Raw genomic sequence first — 26,401 nt, forward strand, 5'->3', positions numbered from 1 at the left:
CCCATGTGTATCTGTAGTTTATACTGTTGATGATGTTCTTGTATCACCTTCTTGGATTGTATCTACACTATCTCTGTAATCTTATCTGAGTATATTGGAAACCGTGTATACTGGTATTAGAATTAGGAAATTGAGAGGGAATACCAAAATTAAGAGACAAAGGGTAAATTAAGAGAAACAACAACAAAAGCAATACTTGCAAAACTGTATGGTGTAACCTAACTGAACACCTCGGGGGGGGGGGGGAAGGAGGAGGGGGGAGGGGGGTATGAGGGACAAGGTAACAAACAGTACAAGAAATGTATCCAATGCCTAACATATGAAACTGTAACCTCTCTGTACATCAGTTTTATAATAAAAAATTTAAAAAAAAAAAAGAAAATGCCACAGAATAGGTTCTGGACCCATCTCTCTCTTTTACATTCTTCTGAATTAAACAGTCAGTCATTTAAAAAAAAAAAAGCTCAGTGTTAGTGATGTAAGGAAAATGGTATACTTTGACAGATACCTTTGGTCTTCAAATCAAAATTAAACTGAAAGGTAGGTTTGAAGCTGCATTAGCCACATGCATAGTTTTAAATAACCATACAAACACTTGAAGTTGCTGGTGGATTTGAAACCTGAGCATTATGAGAGGGTATCAAGACTCCAACTCACTCAAGGTAACAGATATTAAAGTGTGAAATTTCCTGGTGATGAGCATTTAGCAGTATACTTTTAAAGCAAGCTAGCAAATATGTTGATATTTGGTAGTAAGTGTTCACATTCTAATAGAAAGAAATGAGCTTCTTTGGGACCTATGCATGTGTCAAGTAGGAAGCTAATCTTAGGGAGTTAGGTAAAATAACAAGAGGTCAAAGCTGGCCTCCCCAAACCACCATCTACCACAAGCATGTTTGTGTTTGCTGTGAGCATGCAAGAGTGAGAGAAACAAGCAGAGGAATTGAAGAAAAGAGTGTGTTTGGGAAACTTGAAAAGTGAGCAGGAGGGAAAAAAAATCAACAATATAATATATATGCTAAATATAATCTGCTACCTAGAGCACATAGCAGAAAGAAACTTGAGATGGGTGAAAAAGTTAATAGATTTGAGTTTTGTTCATGCTCCCAGGCTGGGAACCATATCATTCGGAATGTTATTGAAATACTCTGACCCTAAATATTCTGGGTGATAGTATATAGATACAAATATCTATCTCTTGCATTGTAGTTAAGTCCAATGTTACAGCATACGTTAAGCACCTGGCAGAGTGCATGCTAATGATCATTTCCATTCCTTCGGTAAGACATCACATTAGGGCAGAGTGATCTTTTAATTTAATATCCTTGATTAAATGATGTTAAATCAAACTCTCAATTGAGATTGGATGCTGTTTAAAAATAACTGCTCAAAATAATTTGTAATCAGTACTCCTAACCTAAAAGCATTGATTTTTTTCCCCCTCTGGGCTGGACAAGGAGAAGCAACAGGATTTATTGTTGATGTGCATTAGAAAACCTGAGGTTTTAATCTTCGCAAATTGCCTCAAACACCCAGGTGTAGAGCAAGGCTTGCAATTCAGCTTTAGACTTCTCATCACATGCAGATAGCTGTAAACAAGCAAATCTATCACAGAGACATTTGTTCACCTTCTGATCCATAATTCAGGATTTTCTGTTCTTTCATAACAAATATATTTTATATGAAAGTTTATCTTGTGTATACTCACTCATCATTTATATATGTGGCATTTATTAAAAAAATACCAATGAAATCGATTAAGTGTTTCCTAGCTACCAGATATCAGAAAGCAGTAGGGAAAAAAATAAGCAGTTTTTAAAGACAACACAATAAGTGTCAAACATCTGCTCAAAGGTCCACACTAATGAAGCAAGGTCAAGGGTTTAATCTCTCTATGGACTGTTAGTTTTGCTCTTTTCCATAGCCAATAGCAGTGTCTGTTCTTCCAGTCAGCCATCTTGTACAGGCATTGTACCAATCATTAAAGTGTGTTTTAGTAGTTACCAGCACAAAAACATCATCCATTACAGAAAATAAATTTAAGGAAGATTTTCCCAATTTCTTTTGCTTGGAAGCTGCTGCTCCCAATTCAATCTGGAAGTGACTAAATTAAGATTCCACCATCACATTGTCAGGCCCCAGAACCATACCCTAGGCATTCATATTTTGACATTAGAAGTGAATCCTCACTATTTGCCTTTTTCTCTTTGTTAGTCAGTTTCAAGTCAGTATTTACATTTGGGGATTATGATAGATGGACTCTAACTAAAATATTGGCTAGGAAGTTTAAATATGTTATCTTGTTTCCTTCTTAGTTTTCTTCCTGTTATTCTTCCTTCTTATTCTACACATTGTCCAAGAGTCAATAAATGACAAAAATCCACTTCAACAAAAAATGTGTATATACATGAAGCATCTGGATGGCAACAAAAGAAAGTATAAGGTAAAATTTTATAATATAAATATCAAGCTTAACATCAACAAAATTCTCAAAAAGAATAAAAAAATAATTTAGGCTGGAGTTGTGGCTGAAGTGGTAGAATTTATAGAATCTGAATACTGTAGCATTATTCAAAATAGTCCCATGCTGGAATCAGCCAACAGATTAATACTGTCTAGAAATGGGACATCCCTGAGTTAAAGGCTAATTATCATGCACATGGTCATTATCAAATATAATATTTGTGGGTCTAACAAATATAAATTCTCATTTTTGAAATATATCAGTTATTTAACATTGCATAGGTACTTAAATCTTTAAACTCTTCATTCTTCCCTTAAAAATGAAAATAAAAACATTTGCTAAATCTGGAATTTGGTGCTATTAGTATGTTGGCTGACAAAAAATAAATGATTGATAATAAGTGTTCACTCTGAGCACATTTCTGTGCTTTCTGACTTAACAGCATAAATGCCATGAAAAAGTTGAGATATCAGATGGGTTATAAAGGAAAAGTGGCTAAGTCCTTGTTCTCTTGCACAGTGGCCCTCAAAGGGGTCCTCAAAAGCATTGAGGGTCTAATATTTTATACATGGACAGACTGACATATTGAAATGTGACATGTCATCTTTGAATAGATGAATAATGGAGAAGTCAGGGTAGGTGACTCGCAGAGTGGTCTTCTAACCACTTAACTACATTTCTTACTTGGCTCCAAACTATTAAATGTTGGGAGTCTTTTTCTTCTGTCTCTATATTATCATTAGCATTGGCATAGCTATTAATAACATAGACACTAAAGTAAGAAAATGAGATTAACAATGGCAACCCTCAGGTTGGTCTTCATCAAATAATGAACAAGAGGAGTCAGTGTCAAAGCAGTGCATGAAATCTCTTGATTCTGGATTGTATAGTGACATATTACAAGCTAACATATAAAACATACGTAACATTCATCATAAAGACCTTCCTTTTGTTTTGTTTGATTTTTTATTGTGATATATAGAAATATACTCCTATTCTTCTGTTGCCAGTCCATTTGTGAATATCTCTTGTGGTGGATTTAATTAGTTTCTTCCCATAGATAAAGACTTACATTGAAATAAAATTAAATCAATACATTGAGGTTATTTATGTCCTATTCTCTTTATTTCATGGGTTTATGATACAATTGCTAATTGAATCTAATGAAAGCCATAGTTATCTCTTTAATCATGCTTTAAAGGCAAAGCTTAAAATAATGCTGTTTCTACCTTGTCACTTTGAAGCTTTCTTCATGCCTACTGTTTTGGGTTGAGTAGCAATATCATGGATTATTTCTCTAGTAAGGGATTTTAATGTTCCTGTTCATCATCCTCCATTCTATAGATGTAACAACTTGGTCCGGGCTCTGGGAGGGTGTTTAGATCTTGCCCAATTTAGCTCCAGAGCTGCAGGAGCAAGCCAGATTTTGGAATGATGCTTCTCTTTTGTTAAGGATGGAATTTAACATTACTTCTAATAACAATTCTTGTGAGTTTGTTTGGTTTACTCTCATTCCATTTGTTGCTATGAGGATTAAATAAAAGTGGCAGGGAATGTAGTTAACAGTAGTTGTTTTTCCCTTCTGAAACATTATAGAAATACAATTTTATAAATTACAACACACTTACAGTTATTTAAGATAGCTCTGTGTTTCAGGAAATCAAGATGGAAATAATTTTGAAAGGGAGGAATCTTTTAAAATGCAAATAATCATCCCCTAGGTAACTTGGTTTGCCTTCCTAGATATTTATAGTTTTATGAGAAGAGTTTGTTACTTCAGGATTGATAGACAGCTCACTTAGCACAGAGGCAGACAAATGGCAAAGTTCACAGGCAATTTACAAGCTCTGTCCCTGATGGATTAGATATGGCCTCTGCACATTCTCTAGGCACTACTAGCTATATGATCTGTGCTGAGATGAGAGGCTGAGTATGGATGCTGTATCCAGCCTCTCAGAGAGATCATAATTCATTTGCTCTATAGGGTTGATACCTCAAGACAGGAACTTACAGGCTGGCAAGAAAGTCTACTTTTCTTCTCAGGATGAGCTGACTATGACTTTTTCATATGCATTTCATTCTCATGGGAGTATGAAATCTGTTTTTCCTGAGAACCATATCAATATTGCATATAGTTACTAGAGGGTCTTCCAAAGTGGAAAAGGCACTTCACATCTGCTTCATCATTTCTTCAAGTCCTTACTTTTAATAAAATATGTTGTCATAAATTGCTGGACAAATTTTGATCATGATGATTAACAGAATGACTAATGTATTTGAGGCACATTGATATATAGTCTTCACACTTGACTACACATAATAATGAGTTATCAGTATTAGTGCTTCACGAAGGGTATGCTGAGTTGTTTTGTAATGACATACTATTACATTTTCTCTGTGCTTTTGTTGCTGATCTCCTTTCTTGCCAATAGTGTCTATTGTGAAAACTCTGATTTATTAAACAAATAAATAATGTGTCTGCAGTCAAACTTATAGTTAAAGTGAAGACACTGGCATAAAAATATCTATTTTACTACTTAATAGTTAACATGTTGTAGGCAAGAGTTTTGATACTATTTAGACTTGATACTAAATAGTCTTGATACTGTTTGTTTGTAGTAGTGTCAAGCTCACAATACTTTTGTGAATATTAAGTAAGTTACTATACATAGAAGATTTATAACTGCGCTTCTGTTCTGTTAATATTGTGGAAATGTGTGAAACCTCACAATTAAGAAAAGGATAAGGATAGATAACAATTCATAATTCATAAACTACTTTAACAAATTTGGTTCATGGAAGATACATCTACCAATCTTTTCCTTTGTTCTGTTACTTATTCTATAATGGGAGATTTCACTGCATTTTCTCTGCTCATTTGTAATCAGGTGTAGAGCCCAGAGAGAGAATTTCATGAATCATAGTTCTCCTTTATATCTGCATTAATTGGTTAGTCAATTACATAGTTTTCAGAACATATCTGATAGCTGGAGATATACACATGTATTATGTACAAATATGTATGGATGTATGTTTGTATGCATAGTAGCTCTCTAATGGCATTAGGTGAACTTCAAAATTGGTATACTTTATTATCTTTTAGTCATAGCAAGTATTCTCACTGCTAGATGTGTATCTGAATTTTTAAAAGAAGGCTGAAGTAGTTTTGTAGTATAGCTCTTTCTCAGCAAGCACAAGACCCCTGGATTTGGTCCTCAATAGTACAAAGCAAAACAAAGAAAACAAAATGAAATGAAGAGGCTATGTTAACTTGAATTCTTCCCTTTTCTTTCCTAAAGCAGGCCATAGAAATTAAAATTTACCTTGCCCTTTTCCCTGACACAGGCCATCAAACCTGAGAAGGTCAATCACTCTTTGACCTTCTTCGAAGATCCTTAGGTGACAAGTGTTCTGCCATATAGCTGGAGGGAATAAATGTCACACAGGAGGCCAAAAGATTTTTTTTTAAAATAAGAACCTTGTTAAGCCCCTCCAAGTTATGACCATTCAAAGCTGCTTTGTACTCTAGTAATAGCTGTGCAGGGCTATCCCAAAAATTATACAGATTTCCCTGGGTCTTTGGGTCTTCATTTTCAAGGCTCTTATTCCACATAGAATCTTCACCAATTAACTATTTACTAATTAATTATATGTGGTTTTCACTTGCTGATCTGTCTCTTGCTATAGAAGTTCACAGTTATGTACCTTGCAAGGTATGAGAGAAGGAATATTTTTTCCTTAAAACAGTACCTGACACATAGCATTTATTTAATATGAACTGCCAATATAGCAATGAATGAACTGCATCTTTTCAAAAATATATTAGAATTAAATAATTGACTAGCACTTAATCAAATAAAATCCCTATACTCATGACCCTAGACAAGTCAATTTATCAGTTTGAGCTTCAGTTCATTCATTTACAAATCAAAGGTCAGACTATATCAACTTTCTCAGGTTTTAAAAATTAGTCATGGGATTTACTAACCAATTGTATTAATTACTGTCAATCATTTTTATCTAGTGAAGAAATACTTTTCACTGTTCCATTAACTAGGCATCAAATACTCCCAAATTCACTTCAGATTTTCTTTTGACTTTGCAGTTCTATACTAAGATATATAAATTGCTGACACAAGAAACAGACACATTTTAGACTCAGCTTTACACAACAGTCTTCTGTAACCACTTCATGAAAATAAATAGAGTTTTGATATATAAAATGCTTCTTATAACTTAAGTGACAGTTTCTCTTATTCTATATATATAATGTTTGCCTCAGTGTCATTGTATATATATGACATATATATGATATATGTGACATATTATATATAGCATATATATTACATACATTACATACTTCAACGTCATAGTTGTGAAAAATGCTTTTCTCTTGGAGCTGTCAGTCACCTTTCATTTGATATACTTCTTAATTTCAAATGACTCATTTATAACAATCTGCCTACACTGCAATTTTTCTTTTCCTAGGACCCTCCAGAAGGAAAAAAAAATAAGTTTATTTTTCTAGCACAGGAAAGGTAAGGTTAATGATTCCTGCTTGATTTAGGAGATAATGAGTAAATTTTTAACTGGCACGCACAACAAACATTTGATTAATGGACTGGTTAGAATTCTTTAGCAGGTTTTTCTGAAACTTTATCTTCCTTTTGGAGTTCAGTTATACATATTTATTCACAGAAAAAGAAAGAGATAGAGACAGACAGACAGACAGACAGACACACACACACACACACACACACACACACACACTCTAAAAATGGAGCTGTCTGCACATTCTCTTTCCACTGTAGAAATAAAGAACCCAGGGTCTGAACTCCTAAGAACATGAAAGTCTGCTTATGTAAGCAGAAGTCAGAATGAAAAGCAGTTTATGTTCCGCACAGCTGCTTTAAGTCTGGCACAAGTAGTACTAAAAACTGCGTCACCAGTTCAGTAGTAATCTACAACTAGGTAATACCCAGGGAACAGACCTATTATTCTAAGTAAGTAGATGTTGCTGTTTTTAAATAATCTCTTTTCCTCTTATAATCACATTTCTGACCCACATTTAATATGTTGGACTCTCCTTGCCCTTGAAGGAAGCAGGTGCCTCGGGAGAGCACCATTAACGCATTCATCTTAGTAGGGAATTAACTTTTCAATAAAATTTTCTCAAAACATCCACTACAAAAGAAGACTTTAGCTATATATACTCAAATCTATGCTTATTTATTGAAAAATTTAGATGATTACAAATACTCATTTAGAAAGATGAAACAGGTTGTTCCTTGTGGAGGTGACATTTGTGTCTTAAAAATCTCCCTGTAGTCCTTTAAAATTATTTTGTTCTTAAAAATCTTTCCCTATAGTCCGTTGAAGTTAGTTTTGTTCTAGATACCCAAAACATCAAGGCAAGTGATTGTACTTCTTTTACCCCAATCAGTAATCACTAGCACCTGACCAACTTTGTTTACAGCTAGAAACTGGTTGTATTAATTTAACAAATAGTTAAATAAAGTAAGGGTCTATGATTCAATAACATACCCTCTCCAATTCAAGTTCTCTAGCCTCATTACATATGAACATTTTGAGCCATCTGAATCAATCTATTTGATAGCAAAGGTAATAAAATACCTTGATTCATGAGTGATTTGTCTATTGGATTAAAAAACCATATATTGTTTCCTCTTTTCTTTTTGAAAATCCACCTTTTTTTTTGCTTTTGTTGCGTTTCCTGGCTATCTCTAAAAATCCATATCACTTACAAAATGTAGAATTTACTTTGACAAGTGGAAGATTTATAATCTCCAGAGATCTACTTAAACCTGGTTGTACAACAATTAATAAGAGTCAGAGTAATGAATTCTGATTGTTCAGACATATTTGGTTCACACTATATAGACAGCCTGAACATGGAGTTGGCTACTTCCTTGTAAGTCCCAAATACATGCTGTAGGAAAACATTGCTACAAAGATGGATGGCCATACTCTCTCTCGACAATAACTACATAGCAGGCTATAATTCTTGATTGTGGCAAAAGTCACACAATTGGCTCCTTCAATAAGATTTGGAGACATATGGACCATGACCTAAAACAGGATATAAAATACCTTGGATAGAGATTGGTGAATGTTTAGGATGTATGATGAGTAAGTCTAGAGAACTGAAGAGTGAACCAGGCAGCTGTTTCAGGCCTGAAGAACTAGCTACTCAGGAGGCCGAGATGTAAGGATCATGGTTCAAAGCTAGCCTGGATAGGAAAAGTCTGAGAGATTCATCTCCAATTAATCATCAGAAAGCTGGAAATGGAGCTAATACTCAGGTGTTAGTGCACCAGGTTTGAGCACGAGATCTCAGGGAGAGCACCTACGGCCTGAGTTCAAGTCACAAGACCAGTTCAAAAAAAAACAAGAAAAAAGGAAAAGAAAATTGAAGAGTGGTCAGTCTGACTAATAACTACTCAAAAGCCAATTGAAATATAAGATTAGTAAGGCTTAGTTCAACTCCCTTTATGCCCTCACAGCTTCACCAACACTCCACTCAATCTCTCCTTGGGGTGATCAACAGGCACTTCTGACTTACCAAAACTTGTTCCTCATATTGGAGGAATGATATGTTTAGCATACATACTTTCAGTAAAGTGTTCCTCAATTTCCAGGGCCACAGGAAATTCCTTATATCTCCTGAAAGCTAAATATTGTCATAAACAAAATAAGGGTTGGAAACATAGCCTTATAATCACTAGGCAGGGAAAGCTTGCTTGAGATTTCACTGTTCACAGATTGATACTGTCACCCATTCATTAATGAAACCAATACTTCTTCTTCCGAATTTTGGTCAAGGGCTGGGGATATGGCCTAGTGGCAAGAGTGCATGCCTTGTATACATGAGGCCCTGGGTTCAATTCCCCAGCACCACATATACAGAAAATGGCCAGAAGTAGTGCTGTGGCTCAAGTGGCAGAGTGCTAGCCTTGAGCAAAAAGAAGTCAGGGACAGTGCTCAGGCCCTGAGTCCAAGGCCCAGGACTCGCCAAAGGAAAAAAAAAAAAAAGAATGCCCACCGAATTTTGGTCAAAATTCGTCCCAGGTCCTGCTTTCTTTTTCATTCCAGTATGGAAAATGGTCCCCATTTTATTTAGTATGTAAATTCTGACTTCCAGCACCAACCAATCATTCCAGAACACATTTTTCACCTTTCACAGAGATTATATATATGTATATATACCTAATATATACATATATGTGATAAAGTTATGGATGAACAAGAGAGACAGACAGACAGAAAGAGAGAGAGAGAGAAGGTTTCTTAATGTTGTTTGAGGGAAGAATAAACATTTTGTGAAGGAAAAAACAACAGCAACAACGAAACTAGTGACATATTCTTTCCTTCAAAGAAGGAAAAGGGTTTTACATACCATTCAGCTGCTCTAAACTAAAAAGATCAGATGTATCATTCAGATATTTCAATACCCTTAGGATATTGAGATAGGCTGCTTTTCTTCTGCCTCGGTTAATATGTCCTTTGCCTTTCAGAAGCTCTGCAGTTTGATGAAATCCCATTTGTCCAATCTTACTTTGATTTTTTGTGATTCTGGGCCTTTATTAAGAAAGTTTCTACCTGTGCCAAGATAGAAAGCTCTCAGATTGGAAGAAGATATTCACTGGCCATACAACAGACAGGGGCCTCTAAATTATACTTAGACCTCAACAAATTAAGTTCCCCCAAACAAGTCCTCAAAAAAAATCACATACATGAACTAAATACATGAACTAATACATGAACTAAAGACTTAAAGAGAGACTTCTCTGAAGAGGAAATGAGAATGGCCAAGAGGCTCATGAAGAAGTGCTCAGCATCATTGGCAATAAAAGAAATGCAAATCAAAATAATATTGAGATTTCACCTCACCCCAGTAAGAATGTGCATTGTCAAGAAAACTAATAACAACAGATGCTAGCAGAGATGTGGCCAAAAGGGAACCGTACTACATTGTTGGGGGGAGTCTAAACTTGTTTCAACCACTCTGGAAAGCAGTGTGGAGGTTCCTCAAAAGGATAAAGATGACCCAGCAGCCCCACTTTTGGGCATTTACCTAAAGGATTACAAGCAAGTCCATACTAAAGCGACCAGCACAATTATGTTCATGGTAGCAAAATTTACCATCACTAAAATATGGAACCAATCCAGATGCCCCTCAGTAAATGAGTGGATCAAGAAAATGTGGTACATATACACAATGGAATTCTGTGCTTCCATCCGAAAGAACGAGTGCCTCATTTGTAAGGAAATGGAAAAACTTGGAAAAATCATATTAAATGAAACAAGCCACATTCAAAGAAATGTAGGCTTGATGTTTTCCATCATTGATAATAATTTGTATTTGTCTAGGATAGCCCCAGCAGATGATCACAATAGCTCAATAGCTAGTACAAATGAATACAAAAGATGATGCTAAGTGAAATGCACTCCAGGTCATGGAAATTAGTGTTTGTTATTGTTGTTGTTATTTTCAATGTACCATGTGAAATTATGCTTTTTTCTTTTTTCTTTCTTCTCCATGGTTTTACCCCTGGTGTCACTGGAACCGATTTTGGTACCCTGGGTATTGTATATACATTTATCAGAACTAAAGAAGGGAAGGGGAACCTCAAAATGGAGAGAGACAAAGAGTAAAAGGTGAACCAATGCAGAAGCAATACTTATAAGAAAATATGCTGTAAACCAACTGTACCACTCAGAGAGAGGGAAGGGAATTGGGGAGGGGGGAAGGTGGGAGAAAAATAAGGGAGGAAGTATCAAGTTTACTAATTAATGTTCTTACTGCCTTACATATGAAACTGTAACCACTGTACATCACTTTGACAAATAATAAATAAATTTAAAAATGAGTTTGTTATGTAACTAATATACTTTGTTCTGCCTCTCTGTCCTTAGTTTTGGTGAGTTGAATATTTGGGGATTTAATTGCATGTTTGTGTTGAATTTCATACAGATACATTTATTTATTTATTTATTTATTTATTTATTTATTTGTTTGTTTATGGCAGTCCTGGGTCTTGGACTCTGGGCCTGAGCATTGTCCCTGGCTTCATTTTGCTCAAGGCTAGAACTCTGCCACTTGAGCCAGAGAACCACTTGTGGCTGTTTTCTATATATGTGGTGCTGAGGAATTGAACCCAAGGCTTCATGTATAGGAGGCAAGAACTCTTGCCAGTAGGTCATAGTCCCAGCCCCTAGAAATACCTTTGAATTGATAAGAGCTTAGAATGAGGTAGAAATCCTAGTATTGTTACTTTCAAGTGGAACAGGTTATTATTTTCAAAATCCACAGACAAAATGAACCATGTTTGTGTTAAACACAGACTATCTTAGAATTTTGTTGGAGTGGTTTTATTTTAGTTTATCATTTTACTTTACAGGTTTCACATTTGGAGAATGAAAAGTCAAAAGACAGAAAGTAAGTCAAATTTACTTTATGAATGGTTAATTCTGCAATACTGAATGTGGATGCTGCGAATGCCCTGCCTCTCATGTACAAAATTAGGTGTGTATTACTCTATTGCCATTTATGCTGATACTTTGGGAATTGGTGTTGAAGCAATTCTGTAAGGAGGGAAATAAAAATTAACTTCTTTTTAAAAGGGAAATGTGTTTAAATTAGGTTCAGGTTAAAGCAGGCATCTGCTAGAAAACCTATTTCTATTGACCTAAAGAACTCTTAATCGAGACAACTCTCTAATCCAAATAGAAACGCTTTTGGAAAGAAGTTTTGGCTATGTAGGTCAAGTCTGGCTTTACACCCAGCATATGGAGATGGCAGTGCATGTGGCATACACATATTATGTAAGGGAATAGGATTTTTAGCTAATAAGCAAGAAACACACAAGGGCAGGAAGCTCACTTATGGAGAAACTTCTTGACTGGCTGATGATAATACAGAAGAATGGTTTTCTTGTTCCCTGGATTGGCTTGAGACCAAGTTCATCATTGAGAATTATGCCAAGTTCTATCTGGGTGTCCTCTTTTTCTAGAGTCGAGCACTCTGCTGATCCCCAGCTGTACATCTTTCCTGTGCAAAGCTTTCTCCAGTTAAGGATATAAAACACGTCTATAATAAGTAGGTAATCTGGTGATTGGTGGCTTAGGATGCCTACTATGCAGCAGCATTTGTACATTATCCCCACTTAAATACTTAAGGACAGCACTTGTATTTAAGTATGAATAGAAATTAAGAATGGGCTTTCACAGGGCCCTGGGCAGTGGTAAAGCCCCACCTATGTAGTTGGTTACTCTATCATTAGAGAAGGAATGCAATAATTCTAGGTCAACACTTAAAATGAAATTACAGTTGTTGCTTATGATTGGTTCTAGAAATTAGAAGGCATCAAAATATTGATGGACTGATTAAGAATGAATTAAAGTGAAAGTGCCTAATGCTGACATTTTTCCCCCAACATAAACCAAATTGATTCTGAACAATCAAAATAAAACTTATTTTAATTTTGAATTAAATTTTTAGTTCCTCAATTTATTTTGTTCCCTGAAAGGAATGTAACAACAAACTTACATCAGCACCCACTTGCTGCACCTTAGTATAAGTGCTTGGTGTGCACTCAGACATTTCCTAAGCAGTTTGCATTAAATGTTAAAGAAAAAAACTTTTAAGAAGGAAAAATATCTTTTATATGCAGGTATTGCTTATAACCCAGACTTATAAATGGGCTGAGCTTCACTTTAACATAATGATTATTGAATATCAATGATGGAAAATACTTACACTATACAAAAGTTAGCTATATGAAGAAAATGAGAGTGCATACCCATATCATAAATCAATTTACACAGTCAAAAATAGCGTAGTTCCATCCTTGGTTTGTGATACACACACACACACACACACACACACACACACACACTCAATTGGACAAAATAAGAGGTAAAGATCAATCCTGGACAAGTACCAACAATTATCAAACTAATTTTACCTTTTCTTATTTTTTTTTAAATTTATTTTTTACTTTTGACCAGTCCTGGGCCTTGGACTCAGGGCCTGAGCACTGTCCCTGGCTTCTTCCCGCTCAAGGCTAGCACTCTGCCACCTGAGCCACAGCGCCCCTTCTGGCTGTTTTCCATATATGTGGTGCTGGGGAATCGAACCTAGAGCATTTCATGTGTAGGAGGCAAGCACTCTTGCCACTAAGCCATATTCCCAGCTCCCCTTTTCTTATTTTGCCACCCTCATCTCCATCCTCACTGTGCATAAATAAAGCAGATATTAGGCATTAAAATTTCATTCCTCAATATATACTTATAAAGCTAGAAATATTTTAGTTAGTGTTTCTTATTTTACATATCTTTCCATCTATTTGTTAAAACAAAAAACAAAACACCTTAGTTGTGTATCCTAAATGATTTGCCTTGCCTTTGAATTTTGATGATTTAATCATTATTAAACTCCTTAAAACATACTTTTCTGTGCTTTATTTTTGAAAAAAAAATAATGAAGTCCTAAGAGCTGATAGATTAAAGTTTGATTAATATATAAGTATATAATAACCCATTATTTTCAAAGTAGGTCTTTACTTCCTGTTGCATTATAATCTTTGCCTGTTCATCTGTTTCTTTTTTCACTTTAATTTTATTGTCAAAGTGATGTACAGAGAGGTTACAATTACATACGTAAGGTGGTGAGTACATTTCTTGTCATACTTGTAACCCCCTCCCTCAATTTTCTCCTACCTTCCCTTCCCCCAACCTGCCCTCACTTCGAGTTGTACAGTTAATTTCCAACATTGTCTTATGAGTATCACTGTTTCATTGGTTTGCCTTTCATCTCTGTATTTATAGTAGTGATTCTGCTCATTTGGTTCAGATACTATCACTGCATAGCTATTATAAATTTCCCAGTCAGCTTTTTAAAGCATTAGCAGGAGTGATTATTTTCCACACTTGTTGTTTTCTTATGGGTTTTTATAATGGTTATGTCAACTTGCATGAGTCCTTCTATATTCACTTATTCCACATCTGTAGATTCAACTAACTACAGGTTGAATATATTTTTAAAATATATTTGCATCTGGTCATCATATTGACTATATACTTTGTAAAAAATGTTTCATGCAACTTGTGGGCTGGGACAAGAAGGAGAAATTGGGGAAAGTGAAGGAAGGTGATATTGATGAAAAATAATTGTAGTCATTACCTGACAAGAAATTGTGACCTCTCTGTACACCTTAAAATAACAATAAGATTATATTGAAAATATTTGCATCGGGACTGAATAAATATCAAGTTTTCCTATAGTATTTCCCTCAACAAATAGCACAATAACTATTTAGAAAATATTTACATTTTATAATATATTAAACATGTTATAGAGATAAATGAAAATAGATGAGAGAGAGTATGTGTGCTATATGTAAATATTCTGTCATTTTCTGTAAGGATGTCAATACATTCGGGTACTTGTGAGCATAAGATGGGGTGAAAACAGTCTGCTTCCAGAGAGGACTATATTTTAAAAAAAAATTCCTCACCTCACTAAGTACTTCGTTCATGCAAAAATGGTCATTCTTTTTTTTCAGGTTTTATGAATATTATGTTATACATATTGCATGTAAAATTCCAAGTCATGATGGTATCTGGGTTAACTACAATTTTCTTTCCAGGGGAAAGAAAGCTTAAAACCCTAGATAGACCTTGAAGATAGAACTTATTTCTACACTCAAAGGCACTGAACACAATCTAGTTTCTGTTTGATTAAAATTCCGTTTATTGATATACGCTTAAGCATCTGTTTCTTTTATTTTCTAGGTCATTCCAGAGATTTCCATCTGCAAATAAAATATTTGGTTAGTGATTCATAAACTTACTTATATAAATGATGTACTGTTTCCATAAATGTTTTATTCTTTTATTGGAATAAAGCAACAAATGATTGATGAAACTAACATTGAATTGTTTTGTAAAAATGTAGTAAAATTTTTTTTAATATTCCATTCTAAGTTAAAGAACTTAAGATAAAGAATTCTTTCATTTATTTGGGAGCATTGCCTTTTATGATTAAAAAGAACAATTTTCTTTTCTGGTTTAGCTTGGCTGGTTCATAGTCAAGGTGACTGGTTAGAAATCTTTTCAGATCTGTGTATCAAGGAATAAAAAGAAATTAGTTTTATTAGAAATAACTCTTTTGCTTACTTTCACATACCAGATCAATTCTTGTTTGTACCTACTATTATATATACACAGTAATAATAAAGGACAATTTTCATTGTGACTTATTTCTAAAGCAACAAAATTTAATTTTCTTCCTAATGTCTATAAAGTTAATGAACTATCTCCCTCACAGAAATTAGGAAGTAGTAATTATAAAATATCCAAAACATACAAAAATATTCAAACTATACAAAACATCTGGATTATCAAGATAAATGTGTGTGTGCACACACATGTGTAGAGGTATATTCTCCTTTCCTTCTCCTTAGGAGTTTAACAGGCTGGCATTTATTCTAATCTCCCTTACTCTCTTGTCAAAACCTTTCTCTTTTAGTATTGAAAAGCTCTCTCTGACTAAGAGGGAGGCTATAAATGCTCAATGGGTGCATTGTCCTAGGACATCTGCACTTTTGTCAGGTTGATATTCTTAGAGTAGTGGAAGATATAGGGACTATGTTCCATCTCATTCATCAGCTTCTTATGGTCTCTGTTTATTTTAAATATTTTAAATATAGTCTCGCATTGAATACTTAATAGTAAATACAAGCAAGTGAGACAAAATTTCATTTACTATCAAAGTGTATTCTCACAGACTGTTGTATTTGTATCACACTATGATTAACATAAATCTTGATGATCTACTAACTTTATTGCTATTCAAACTTGACAGCAAATGGTGCCTTTATAAACAACAAAGCATGCTGAGTTTGTCTTCATGCTATTGTTTGGTTACCATCCTTTAATATTTATGTTTCCAGTGTATGGTAGAACATGTAGAATGACTACTCTGAAATATTGATTAGGAGGGTTCCAACCCTTCATTTGATACCACTCATTTCCTTACAGGTCCAGGACTTTCTTTTTTTTTTTTTTTTTTTTTTTGGCCAGTCCTGGGGCTTGGACTCAGGGCCTGAGCACTGTCCCTGGCTTCTTTTTGCTCAAGGCTAGCACTCTGCCACCTGAGCCACAGCGCCACTTCTGGCCATTTTCTGTATATGTGGTGCTGGGGAATTGAACCCAGGGCCTCATGTATAGGAGGCAAGCACTCTTGCCACTAGGCCATATCCCCAGCCCCCAGGACTTTATTAAATACAGGATTATAAGGCTGCAAATGATATCCTTTTCTCTGAGGAATTTTAGTTTTGTGAACCTATCATAGGTCAATATTCTTGTATGAGTGTTTATTTTGTTTAAAATGATAGGGAATCTAGAGAAAAGAATATTCCATGACATGCACATAAATAGTTATGAATTCAAGATGTTTTCAGAGGAATAATGTAATCATAAGTGATCAAGAATCATTTGAATAGTACATTCTACAATATATGTATGAATAATTTTATAGTTGGTGCAAATAAATGAACAGCCCACAGGTTATCTTGAGTTGTCCATCACAAACTAGAATTCCTCAAAATGGGGCATAGAATTCTCTTAACATATCATTTACCAAATATAGCCATGTATTAACATGGTTTTGATTACAAATTACATACTTAGTAGATAGGTGTTGCTGTGATTTCTGCTAGCCATACTTCAATTTCACTTTGAAGGAAATACTGTGAAAGACACAATCTGGCAGGAACCCAGAAATCCTGAGAGTGATTCCCATATCAGAAGGTCCTGTCAACCAAAAGGTAATGGCTAAATTTGAGTTCCACTGACTTTGCATCTTCTCCAAATAGTTTAAAGGGCATGTAAGAAAAATTTACATATTTTGACATTGGAAAAAACAGGGCATTATAGTCTAATTATCAAAATACATCAGGTAATGTTTTTGGTGAATAACTTTAATTAGGATTTTAAATATATACAATTCCTTCTCTAGTAAATACAAAAGTGAACTAAGTCAGGTTATTTGAAATATTTTCTTTCAATTACAATAAATTACAACAATGTTTTTATCACAAAGCTCTGTTTAGACAGATCCTGGTTTAGTCATCTGTTCATTTCCCAGTTACTTTGTTCATTAACCTATCCATTCATCAATGCATTGTGTTTTTGCTTATTGTATTGATGATCTATGGCTAAGAAATCATAGACCTTGCATTATAGATTTCTCTTAGGTAAATTTTTTTTAACCACATATCTTGTCAAATTTTCTACTTTCTACACCTTCCTTTTGTGGAAATATGTTTGTTTAATTTTACTTTTGAAAGCAAATTGTAAGAGGCAGATGATTCTATGATAGGTATATTGGAAAGGTAGCCAAGGATCTTGGCCTGAAATGAGATGCTTCTTTACCTGTGTCAAAGATAAAAACAGATTAATATTACAGAATACTTCTCAGCTTTGATATTTTGAGATTCTTGAAATCAAATCCAGACTCACCATGTGTGTTTAGGGAGGGGTATGTATGTGTGAAGGTTGGATGTATATCTTAGAAGCTCAGTTGACATTTCAGGCCGGCAGAGCTGAGTCACAGGACATTACCTAGGGATTAATGCTGTGCTAGGAGGAGTTGATGGCTTGAGACCAAGGTTGTCAGTGCTATTATAAATTGAAGGGAGAAATTCAGTGGAAGAGAGAGGGCCACGGGTTCTGGGCTTGAATTTTGTCAGTGGAGTAGCTTCATTTGGAAGGCTAAGTGTATTTCTAAGCAATTAGTGCCCTACATACCAACCCATAATATTTCTTTTGCATTTTCAACACTACTTTTTAGCTGTTAATTATTTTAGAGTGCTTGATTTTGGCTGAGGACAGCCAGTGTGTGTAGTAGTTTGGTGAGATGAAGATACGAATGTGTACCATTGGTAACATAGCCCTGTTTTATTGGACACTAAAGATGAAATTTGTAAATATAAATGTAAGAAACAGGAAGGGGAAAAACAGAAGGAAAAAAAGCCCACAAACAGTAGAATAAAAAAAGAACTCATTTCCATTTATTGGAGTTCATTTCAATAAGCATCATTTTATATGATCATATAGCATCATTTTATATGATATATGATATCATTTATATGATGATATGCACATAGCTGTTGACCCTTTGCAATCTTCTCCTAAGAATATTCTCCTTCGTTGAAACTGTGTGGATGTCTAGTCTGCCATTTAATTAACCATATCCAGGCATAATTATTTTCCTTTTACTATGTATTGGATTTAAAGGCACATTCTAGTTTTTTAAAAAAGAGGAAACCATGCAGCCTGTCTGTCATTGGGTCTGGCTTTCTTTTCTTAGTATATTTTTTACCAAGTCCTTCCATTCCCTTGCAATTGGGGCATTGACATTCTTTTTGATGAAATCATAGAATTTCATTGTGTATATAAAATACATTTTTCTTGATTTATTTGTCCACTGAGGGACATCTGGGTTGATTCCATATCTTGTCTATGCTAAACAATGCTTCAGTTAACATGCTTGTGCTGGGGACCCATAACAAGTAATGAAATAGAAATGGAAGTAAAAGACCTCCCATTCAAAACAGCCATGGACTAAACATAGAACTCCCCTATGACCCAGCAACCCCACTTTTGGGTATCTATCCAAAAGACCACAAACAAAATCACACTAAAGCCACCAGCACAACAATGTTCATCACAGCACAATTTGTCATAGCTAGAATCTGGAACCAACCCAGATGCTCCTCAGTAGAAGAGTGGATCAGGAAAATGTGGTACATATACACAATGGAATTTTAGGCCTCTATCAGAAAGAATGACATTGCCCCATTTGTAAGAAAATGGAAGGAAATGGAAGTGAGCCAGACCCAAAGAAACATGGACTCTATGGTCTCCCTTATAGGGAATAATTAGCACAGGTTTAGGCAAGTCACAGCAGAGGATCACAGGAGCCCAATAGCTATGCCCTTACGAACACATAAGATAATGCTAAGTGAAATGAACTCCATGTTATGGAAACGATTGTTATATCACAGTTGTAACTACTTTCAATGTGCCATATGTAACTGTAGCCTCTATTATTGGTGATCTTCTTGTATCACCTTCCTGTGGTTGTACCTACACTTTCTCTGTATCTTATCTGAGTATATTGGAAACCGGGTATACTGGTATTAGAACTAGGAAATTGGAAGCGAATACCAAAATTGAGAGACACAGGGTAAAAAAGACAAACAACTACAAAAGCAATACTTGCAAAACTGTTTGGTGTAAATGAACTGAACAACTCATGGTGGGGGGGAAAGGGAAAAGGGGAGATAGGAGGGGGAATGAGGGAGGAGGTAACAAACAGTACAAGAAATGTATCCAATGCCTAATGTATGAAACTGTAACTTCTCTGTAATTCAGTTTGATAATAAAATATATAGATATAAAAAAAAAAAAAACAGCCATGGACCAGATGGATTCACAACCAAATTCAATGAGGCCTTCAAAGGAAAACTCCAGTACTCATCAAACTCTTTGATGAAATTGAAAGGGAAAGATCACTATTGAATTCTATGAAGCCAGGATAACCCATCCCCAAACCAGATAGGGACTCATTAAATACAACTATATACCCATCTCTGATATTGATGAAAAACTTCTCAATAAAATTCTGGCCAACCAAATTCAACAACTAACCAAAATAATTATTCATAACTAGCAAATGGGATTCCAGGGATGCAAACCTGCTTCAATATATGCAAGTCAATTAATGTACTTCAATACATCAGCGGGACAAAGACAAGAACCACATGATCTCCTCAATAAATGCAAAAGAAGCATTTTGAAAGATCCACCATCCCTTCAAGAGACAAACCTAAAGGGGATCCAAATAGGAAAGAAGAAATAATCATTCTTCTTCTTTGCCGATGATATGATCCGTATTTAATGAACCCCATGAATTTAATGAATCCCAAGTTAGTTGAGTTGATCTGAAACTTTGGCAAAGTAGCAGTGTACAAAATTAGCATACAAAAATGAGTAGCTTTTCTGTATGTCAACAATAAGAAGTGAAAGGCTGAAATCAGGAAAACAACTCCTTTTGTTATAGCTTCAAAAAAGAAAAGAAACCTCAGAATTACTTATCCAAAGCTGAGAAGAACACCTATGATGAAAAACTTAAAAACTCAAAGAAAAGAAAAAGGAAATTAAACCACATTTAAGGAAACGCTTCCATGTTGCTGGATTGGAAGAGTTAAAGGCAGGAAAATGGCAATACTTTGGGCAGTACTGCTACAAATTCAGTGCAATACCCATCAAAATCCCAACAATGTTCTTCAGTGATATAGAAGAAGCAATCCAAATTTTTAACTTATTTTTTTTAGCAGCCTTGAGGTTTAAACCTAGGTTCTCACACGTGGCCGGCAAGTAAGCATTTTATCCTTGAGCTACCATCACATTTAATTAAAAATGAAAGTTTCCCAAGAGCAGGCAGTTTGACTCTGGCTAGACTGGACTGTGTGAGAAATGTCAGAAGGAAGTTCTCTTTCACATTATAGTTGTCATCGGGATGTGGGAATAAACTCCTGGGACAAAAGTCACTATTGTAGCAGCGCCTCTTCCTCATCTAAGGAAGCATTCTTTACTGAATGACAACTTGCAGAGTTCCTGTATTTTACCCAAATAAATCTTAGCAACGTTCAAATTGTTACGGGAGTTCTTACTAGTACTACAGTTACCTGTGCGAATATTACAAAGTCAAATGTCATTATTAGTACCACTCCATGATTTTCTCAGTATCTGCAGTTGAGCATCAGTTTGGGTCTCAATTTTTATGCTGAATGGTACAGTCTTATGCATGTAGATGTTTGTGACTCATTACGCAGTTTATGCCTATCATGATCATCTACTGCTGTGAGCAAACTGCCCCTGATTCCTACAGCTATACAATAATGTTTTGGGTTGTTTTTTTTTAAGGCTCATGAACATCAGTCAGATGACAGTAACTGAGTCAGAACAGAACTTCATGATGTGATGTCTGAGGTTTTAGTTAAGAAGATTAGATGATTGGGAAGAACTGAAGGGCTTGATAGCTGGATGAGTACAGACATCCTCACTTGTATGTTGAGAAATGATCTTGGATAGACCGGGCTCAGCCTGGATTCTCAGAGGACTCATATGTGGATATCTCCCTGTAACTTCAGTTTTTTTCATCATTCAGGGTTGGGTTTTACGAGGGAAGAACACACAAAAACTTCACACATTAAACAAAAAAGTGTCTGGAAATGAGCATCCCAAGATATCAATGCAGAAGCTACAAAGCTTCTTCTATTCTGTTCTGCCACATAGCATCACTTCTACTAAAATTTACTGGGAAACACAAGTCTAGAGGTTAGTCTAGAGTCAACAGGAGAAACATTAGACTCTGTTTCTTGGAGGAATGGCCAGATCACACTGTAGAAGACCATGTGGCATTGGAAATAATGGTTGTGACCATTTTAAGAAGTGCAACCCAAATATTTCTGCTTGTTGACACTTAGAATGAAATTACTTCTGTTCTTTTTGTAGAGGAATATTTGAAAGATCACAAATATATACAAATGTTTAAAATAAACATAAAATGGCTAACCTTCATAAAATGTCATCTTTTTATTGCATCCTTAATCTAAAATTCTTATTTTTCCCATCTAACACAGCAGGGACTGTATATGATACCTGGTTTTAACTGAATAAGTTCTCAAAAAAAAGTTTTTCTAGGGATCATATGACATTTTAAAAATAAGACATTTTTTACAATAAAACCCATATATTTATATTTTCTTGAGACACATAATTCTGGACTGAAAGCCTCAGAAGGCTTTAGTTTGAGAAAAATAAGAATCATGATTACCCTTTGGCTGAGGAACTGGCCTTCTGGCTCACTACAGAAATCCCACTGACTCCTTGACTAACTTGACTTCATTTATGAAAATTAGTTATTGACTCCTATGGATATTTATACATGTAAAATTGATTCAATTGGTCATGTCCAAATTGTTCTATCTGGTAATAAAAGTTCATTAAAAATGGGCCACACTTACCTATCCAGCCCTATTTCCCTGGACTCTACCCAGAATGGCTCTGGGAGACAGGGTCATAGTTCAGCTTGTCCCACTCAATCTGTTCTATCAACCAATGTTCTTAGCATTTTCACTGTACCAATATTTTTCATTTTCTTCTATCTTTTCATTACTGTGCTCATTTTTCAAACTTCTTTAACAACCCTACCCCTTCTTAAGTTGTCTGACCTAGAATGGTCTTTTCCCATAGCATTTTGTCATTTTACTACCTTGCATCATTACACAAGTGCATTGCACATCCTCACATCTTATTTCCTCACCCAGCTCCTTAGCTTCTAGTGTACAAGAGGCCCCTTTACCCTTTCCCACACCTAGAAGAATGTTTCTAGAAGGAGATCTTCAAAGATCATTGAGATCAAAGAAACATGAAGCAAAATGAAAGTTGGAAGAAATTGTTTTCTAAGGACAGGGACTTAGAAAATAGACTGCAAAAACAACTTCTAACATCTTGATCTTGGGATAGAAGACCCTGTTTAAAAGAACTAGATTATAAAAAAAATCAGTTCATTTTGAAATTTAGATATTTGTCAGAATCTTGCTGTATGGTTACTATTGCTTAAATATTGTTATTATTACAAATTGTCTTGACACTGAATCATACATTTAGCATATTTTTTGACCATTGCTATGAAGGAGAATTGAAGAAAACGCTGCATGATTTTGCAAATGCATGATGAAAAAGGCCTTGCTTGTCCCTCCTTCTGTCACAAGCTTTGAGAATAAATATGGGGAAAAAATGTGCTAGTTGCAAGTAAAAAGAAGTCAAGGCCAAGGCAAAGTTACTATGTCAATGGTCAGTGAGTTCTAAGAGTGTCAGTATCCTCATTTATAAAAGACTTAGATTGAGTGATCCAAGAAGATTTTTTCTCTTTTAACACACTGTGAACTTAAGATTTAAATAAATGAAGTCCTTTTCACAAGGTTTGAAAGGGAATTGCTGTTACATTTGAAAAGGCTCCATGTAGCTGCAAGCAAATGGATGCCAAATTCCAAAGCTTTTACTAAACCATGCCTAGAACAGTTTTGACATAAATAATTCATATTGAGAGGATCAGAACTAAGGAAACTCAAAATGCCAGGGGTGGAAAGCTTAGTTTCACAGAATGAGGTAAGGTGGGTAACTTGTTTTTATTGCTGGTATGACTTCCTTTTATTATCAAGAAAGAAACCATCCCAGCAAGATGCCCTGGCTTACTTAAGAACACAGATAATGGCTGACATTTTTGTTTTTGTTGTTATGTTGCTATTTTATGTGTTTTATTTAAAAAGGATATATCTTGTAGGAAGGGATATTTTATGAACAAGTCAATGTAATGCTTTAAAAGACAAAATGAAAATATGAAACATAATTAAATTGCATCTGAACTTCCCAAATCCTATATTTCTTCAGTTTCTCTCTTGTTGGGATGATGTAGGTTAAATCTAGGACTGTACTCATTATATGCAGGTAGTCTACCAATGAATTGTAGTCACAGATTCAAATGTTATAATTCCCGATAATCTATGTGCAACTTTTATTTCTTTTTATAGATCCAAATGAAGATAGTTTCAGTTTGACTGATAACATATATAGTTTTCATGAAAAAAATATACAAGGAACTTCTTATCAGGTGAGTAATGTGAGTAATCAAACATATGTTATTTTATTAAAACCATCCTGTTATTGAGTCTCATAATATGCTATATATAGTGCACAAGACTGCCTTGCAGTTATTTTGTATTTAGTTGTTGTTGGTTGTTTTGTAGTTGCTATGCTTATGTTCCTGTGAGTTGGAAGATAAACAAAAAAATCAAACAATGATTTGAGATAATAAACCATTTATGTAAATCATCATGTTCTGCAGTTGTGATAAGTAACCATGGCCTGTTAAATTAACACAGTGGAAAGTTCTCTGTGGATAACCCATGCTAAGTTCTTCCAAATGTCTAGCAACATTGATGTAGGGCTTGCACCTTGAGACTTCACATCAATATAAAAATCATACTGTGATTACTAAAATATTCCTTTGAAGTTGCTTTAATTAACATTTCAAGCAATTAAGATTGCCTAAGTGTTGGATCTCTGTAATAATAACATTAATTAAATAGTTGCTGTATATCCTGAAAGGAGGAAGACCATATGAGACAAAAACCACTGAAAAAAGACTGATTTTGTTATTTTTTTTTACAGTTAAAATGTTTTCTTGAATCACTTGACTGTTTTGTTAAAGAATTTGGAACCACTTTTTTTCTCTTTTTCCTTGTCTGTTTGACTGATTGGTTTGTTTAGTTTTGTTTCTCTTGTACTCTCTTCCTGTGGCTGTACCCTCGCTACCAGTATATTACATCCGAGTACACTGGACACTGTTTATATATGGGTATTAGAACTGGGGAAGGGAGAGGGAATACCCAAATCGAGAGACAAAGAACAAAAAAAACAAACCATCCAAAAAGCAACACTTACAAAACCATTTGGTGTAAACCAACTGCACAACTCTTGGGGACAGAAGGGAAGGGGAGGTGGGAGGAGGAAATAAGGGAGGAGGTAACAAGTAGAACAAGAAATGTACTCACTGCCTTTCATATGAATCTGTAACCCCTCTGTATCACACTTTGACAATAAAGAAAAAAAAAAAGAATTTGGAACTGACTGTCTGAATCTGGAACTGATCTTCCTTGGTGCAGGAGACTGATCAATAGGCAGAGGATATTATATGTAAATTTTGAATGGTAGATTTATTGAAGAGAAACAGCCTCCATCCCTAAATTCAGCCGAATTTCCAAGGTTTTAGGGGGAAGATATTCCAATGAATTAGGCAGGGAGCCTTAACTTTTGACCAACTACAGTTTCGGCAGGTTTTTCTGATGCTGCTGGAATTATACTATTATTCTCTTGAGATCTGCTAAAATACTGCCTGAGTATAAAATATCCAATCAGTTTACCCAAAAGTACATGTATCAGAGCTCTGAATTCAGACAGTATACTTGCTTTGTAACTTGGCTTAGCCTTTTGTGATCCCTTTTGCCTCAGTTTTCATCTCTCTGTCAAATATGTCTATAAAAGTCCCTGTATCTCAGGACTGTCATGAAGATGGAGGAAGACATTTCTCTAAAGCATTTATGTGTGTGGTTGCCATTTACTTAATGCTTAAAAAATATAGTTGTTGCTCTTCTTTTCTCCTGTGTACCTCCCCTTCTCCTCCTCTTTTTCCTCTTTGTGAAGACTCCATGATATTTTCAAGAGTGCAGCTTGTGGACTATTGCTGACATATACAGTCAAATGTTCCTAAATTCAAATGATGTCTCGGATAAATATCTAAGTGAAACATTGCCCGATAGCCAGGAAATAAAAATGGCTGGTTTACAGGAAGAGCTCTCCAGAAATACTTTGTGATAAGAAACATTTTTCTTTAGGTTCTTAGCAGAAAAAACAGAACTGCCTGTTAGAAAGAAGGAAATAATATAGAACGTTCTTCAAAAGAAAATGATGCGAGATCAATTTTCACCCCAATGCCAATGTTTTTGGAGGTGAGAGTAGGCTAGGGAGTGTGGCTTCTCAAATGCTAATTATTCAGTGGTAACATGTCATTTACCATTAAGTAATATTCTAGAGGAATTCATACTGAGTTGAAGACATTTAAAAATCAGCTCATCCTTGTGCTGGGATGTAGCTCAGTGGCAAAGCACTTGCCTAGTAAGTGCAACGTCCTGGTTTTGATCCCCAGTACCAAAAAAGAAAAGAAAATACAGTTTAAAAAATCAGCTCATCCTGAAATCCTCATTTGAGGAATTGAGGATA

The 26,401-nt window shown here is 35.1% G+C and overlaps 1 protein-coding gene across 1 annotated transcript in view; it reads left to right on the forward strand.

Annotated features, from left to right (window-relative positions):
- The window catches only part of Samsn1 (SAM domain, SH3 domain and nuclear localization signals 1), a 148,417-nt gene that overhangs the window by 12,703 nt on the left and 109,313 nt on the right, over positions 1–26,401 (forward strand). The window contains exons 4-6 of the mRNA XM_048345791.1: positions 11,887–11,924; positions 15,281–15,318; positions 24,154–24,233. Of these exons, the coding sequence (XP_048201748.1) occupies positions 11,887–11,924; positions 15,281–15,318; positions 24,154–24,233 (156 nt within the window). The remainder of the gene's footprint in view (positions 1–11,886; positions 11,925–15,280; positions 15,319–24,153; positions 24,234–26,401) is intronic.

Source organism: Perognathus longimembris, chromosome 5 (genome assembly GCF_023159225.1).
Source record: "Perognathus longimembris pacificus isolate PPM17 chromosome 5, ASM2315922v1, whole genome shotgun sequence".
In the NCBI taxonomy this organism is placed as follows: domain Eukaryota; kingdom Metazoa; phylum Chordata; class Mammalia; order Rodentia; family Heteromyidae; genus Perognathus; species Perognathus longimembris.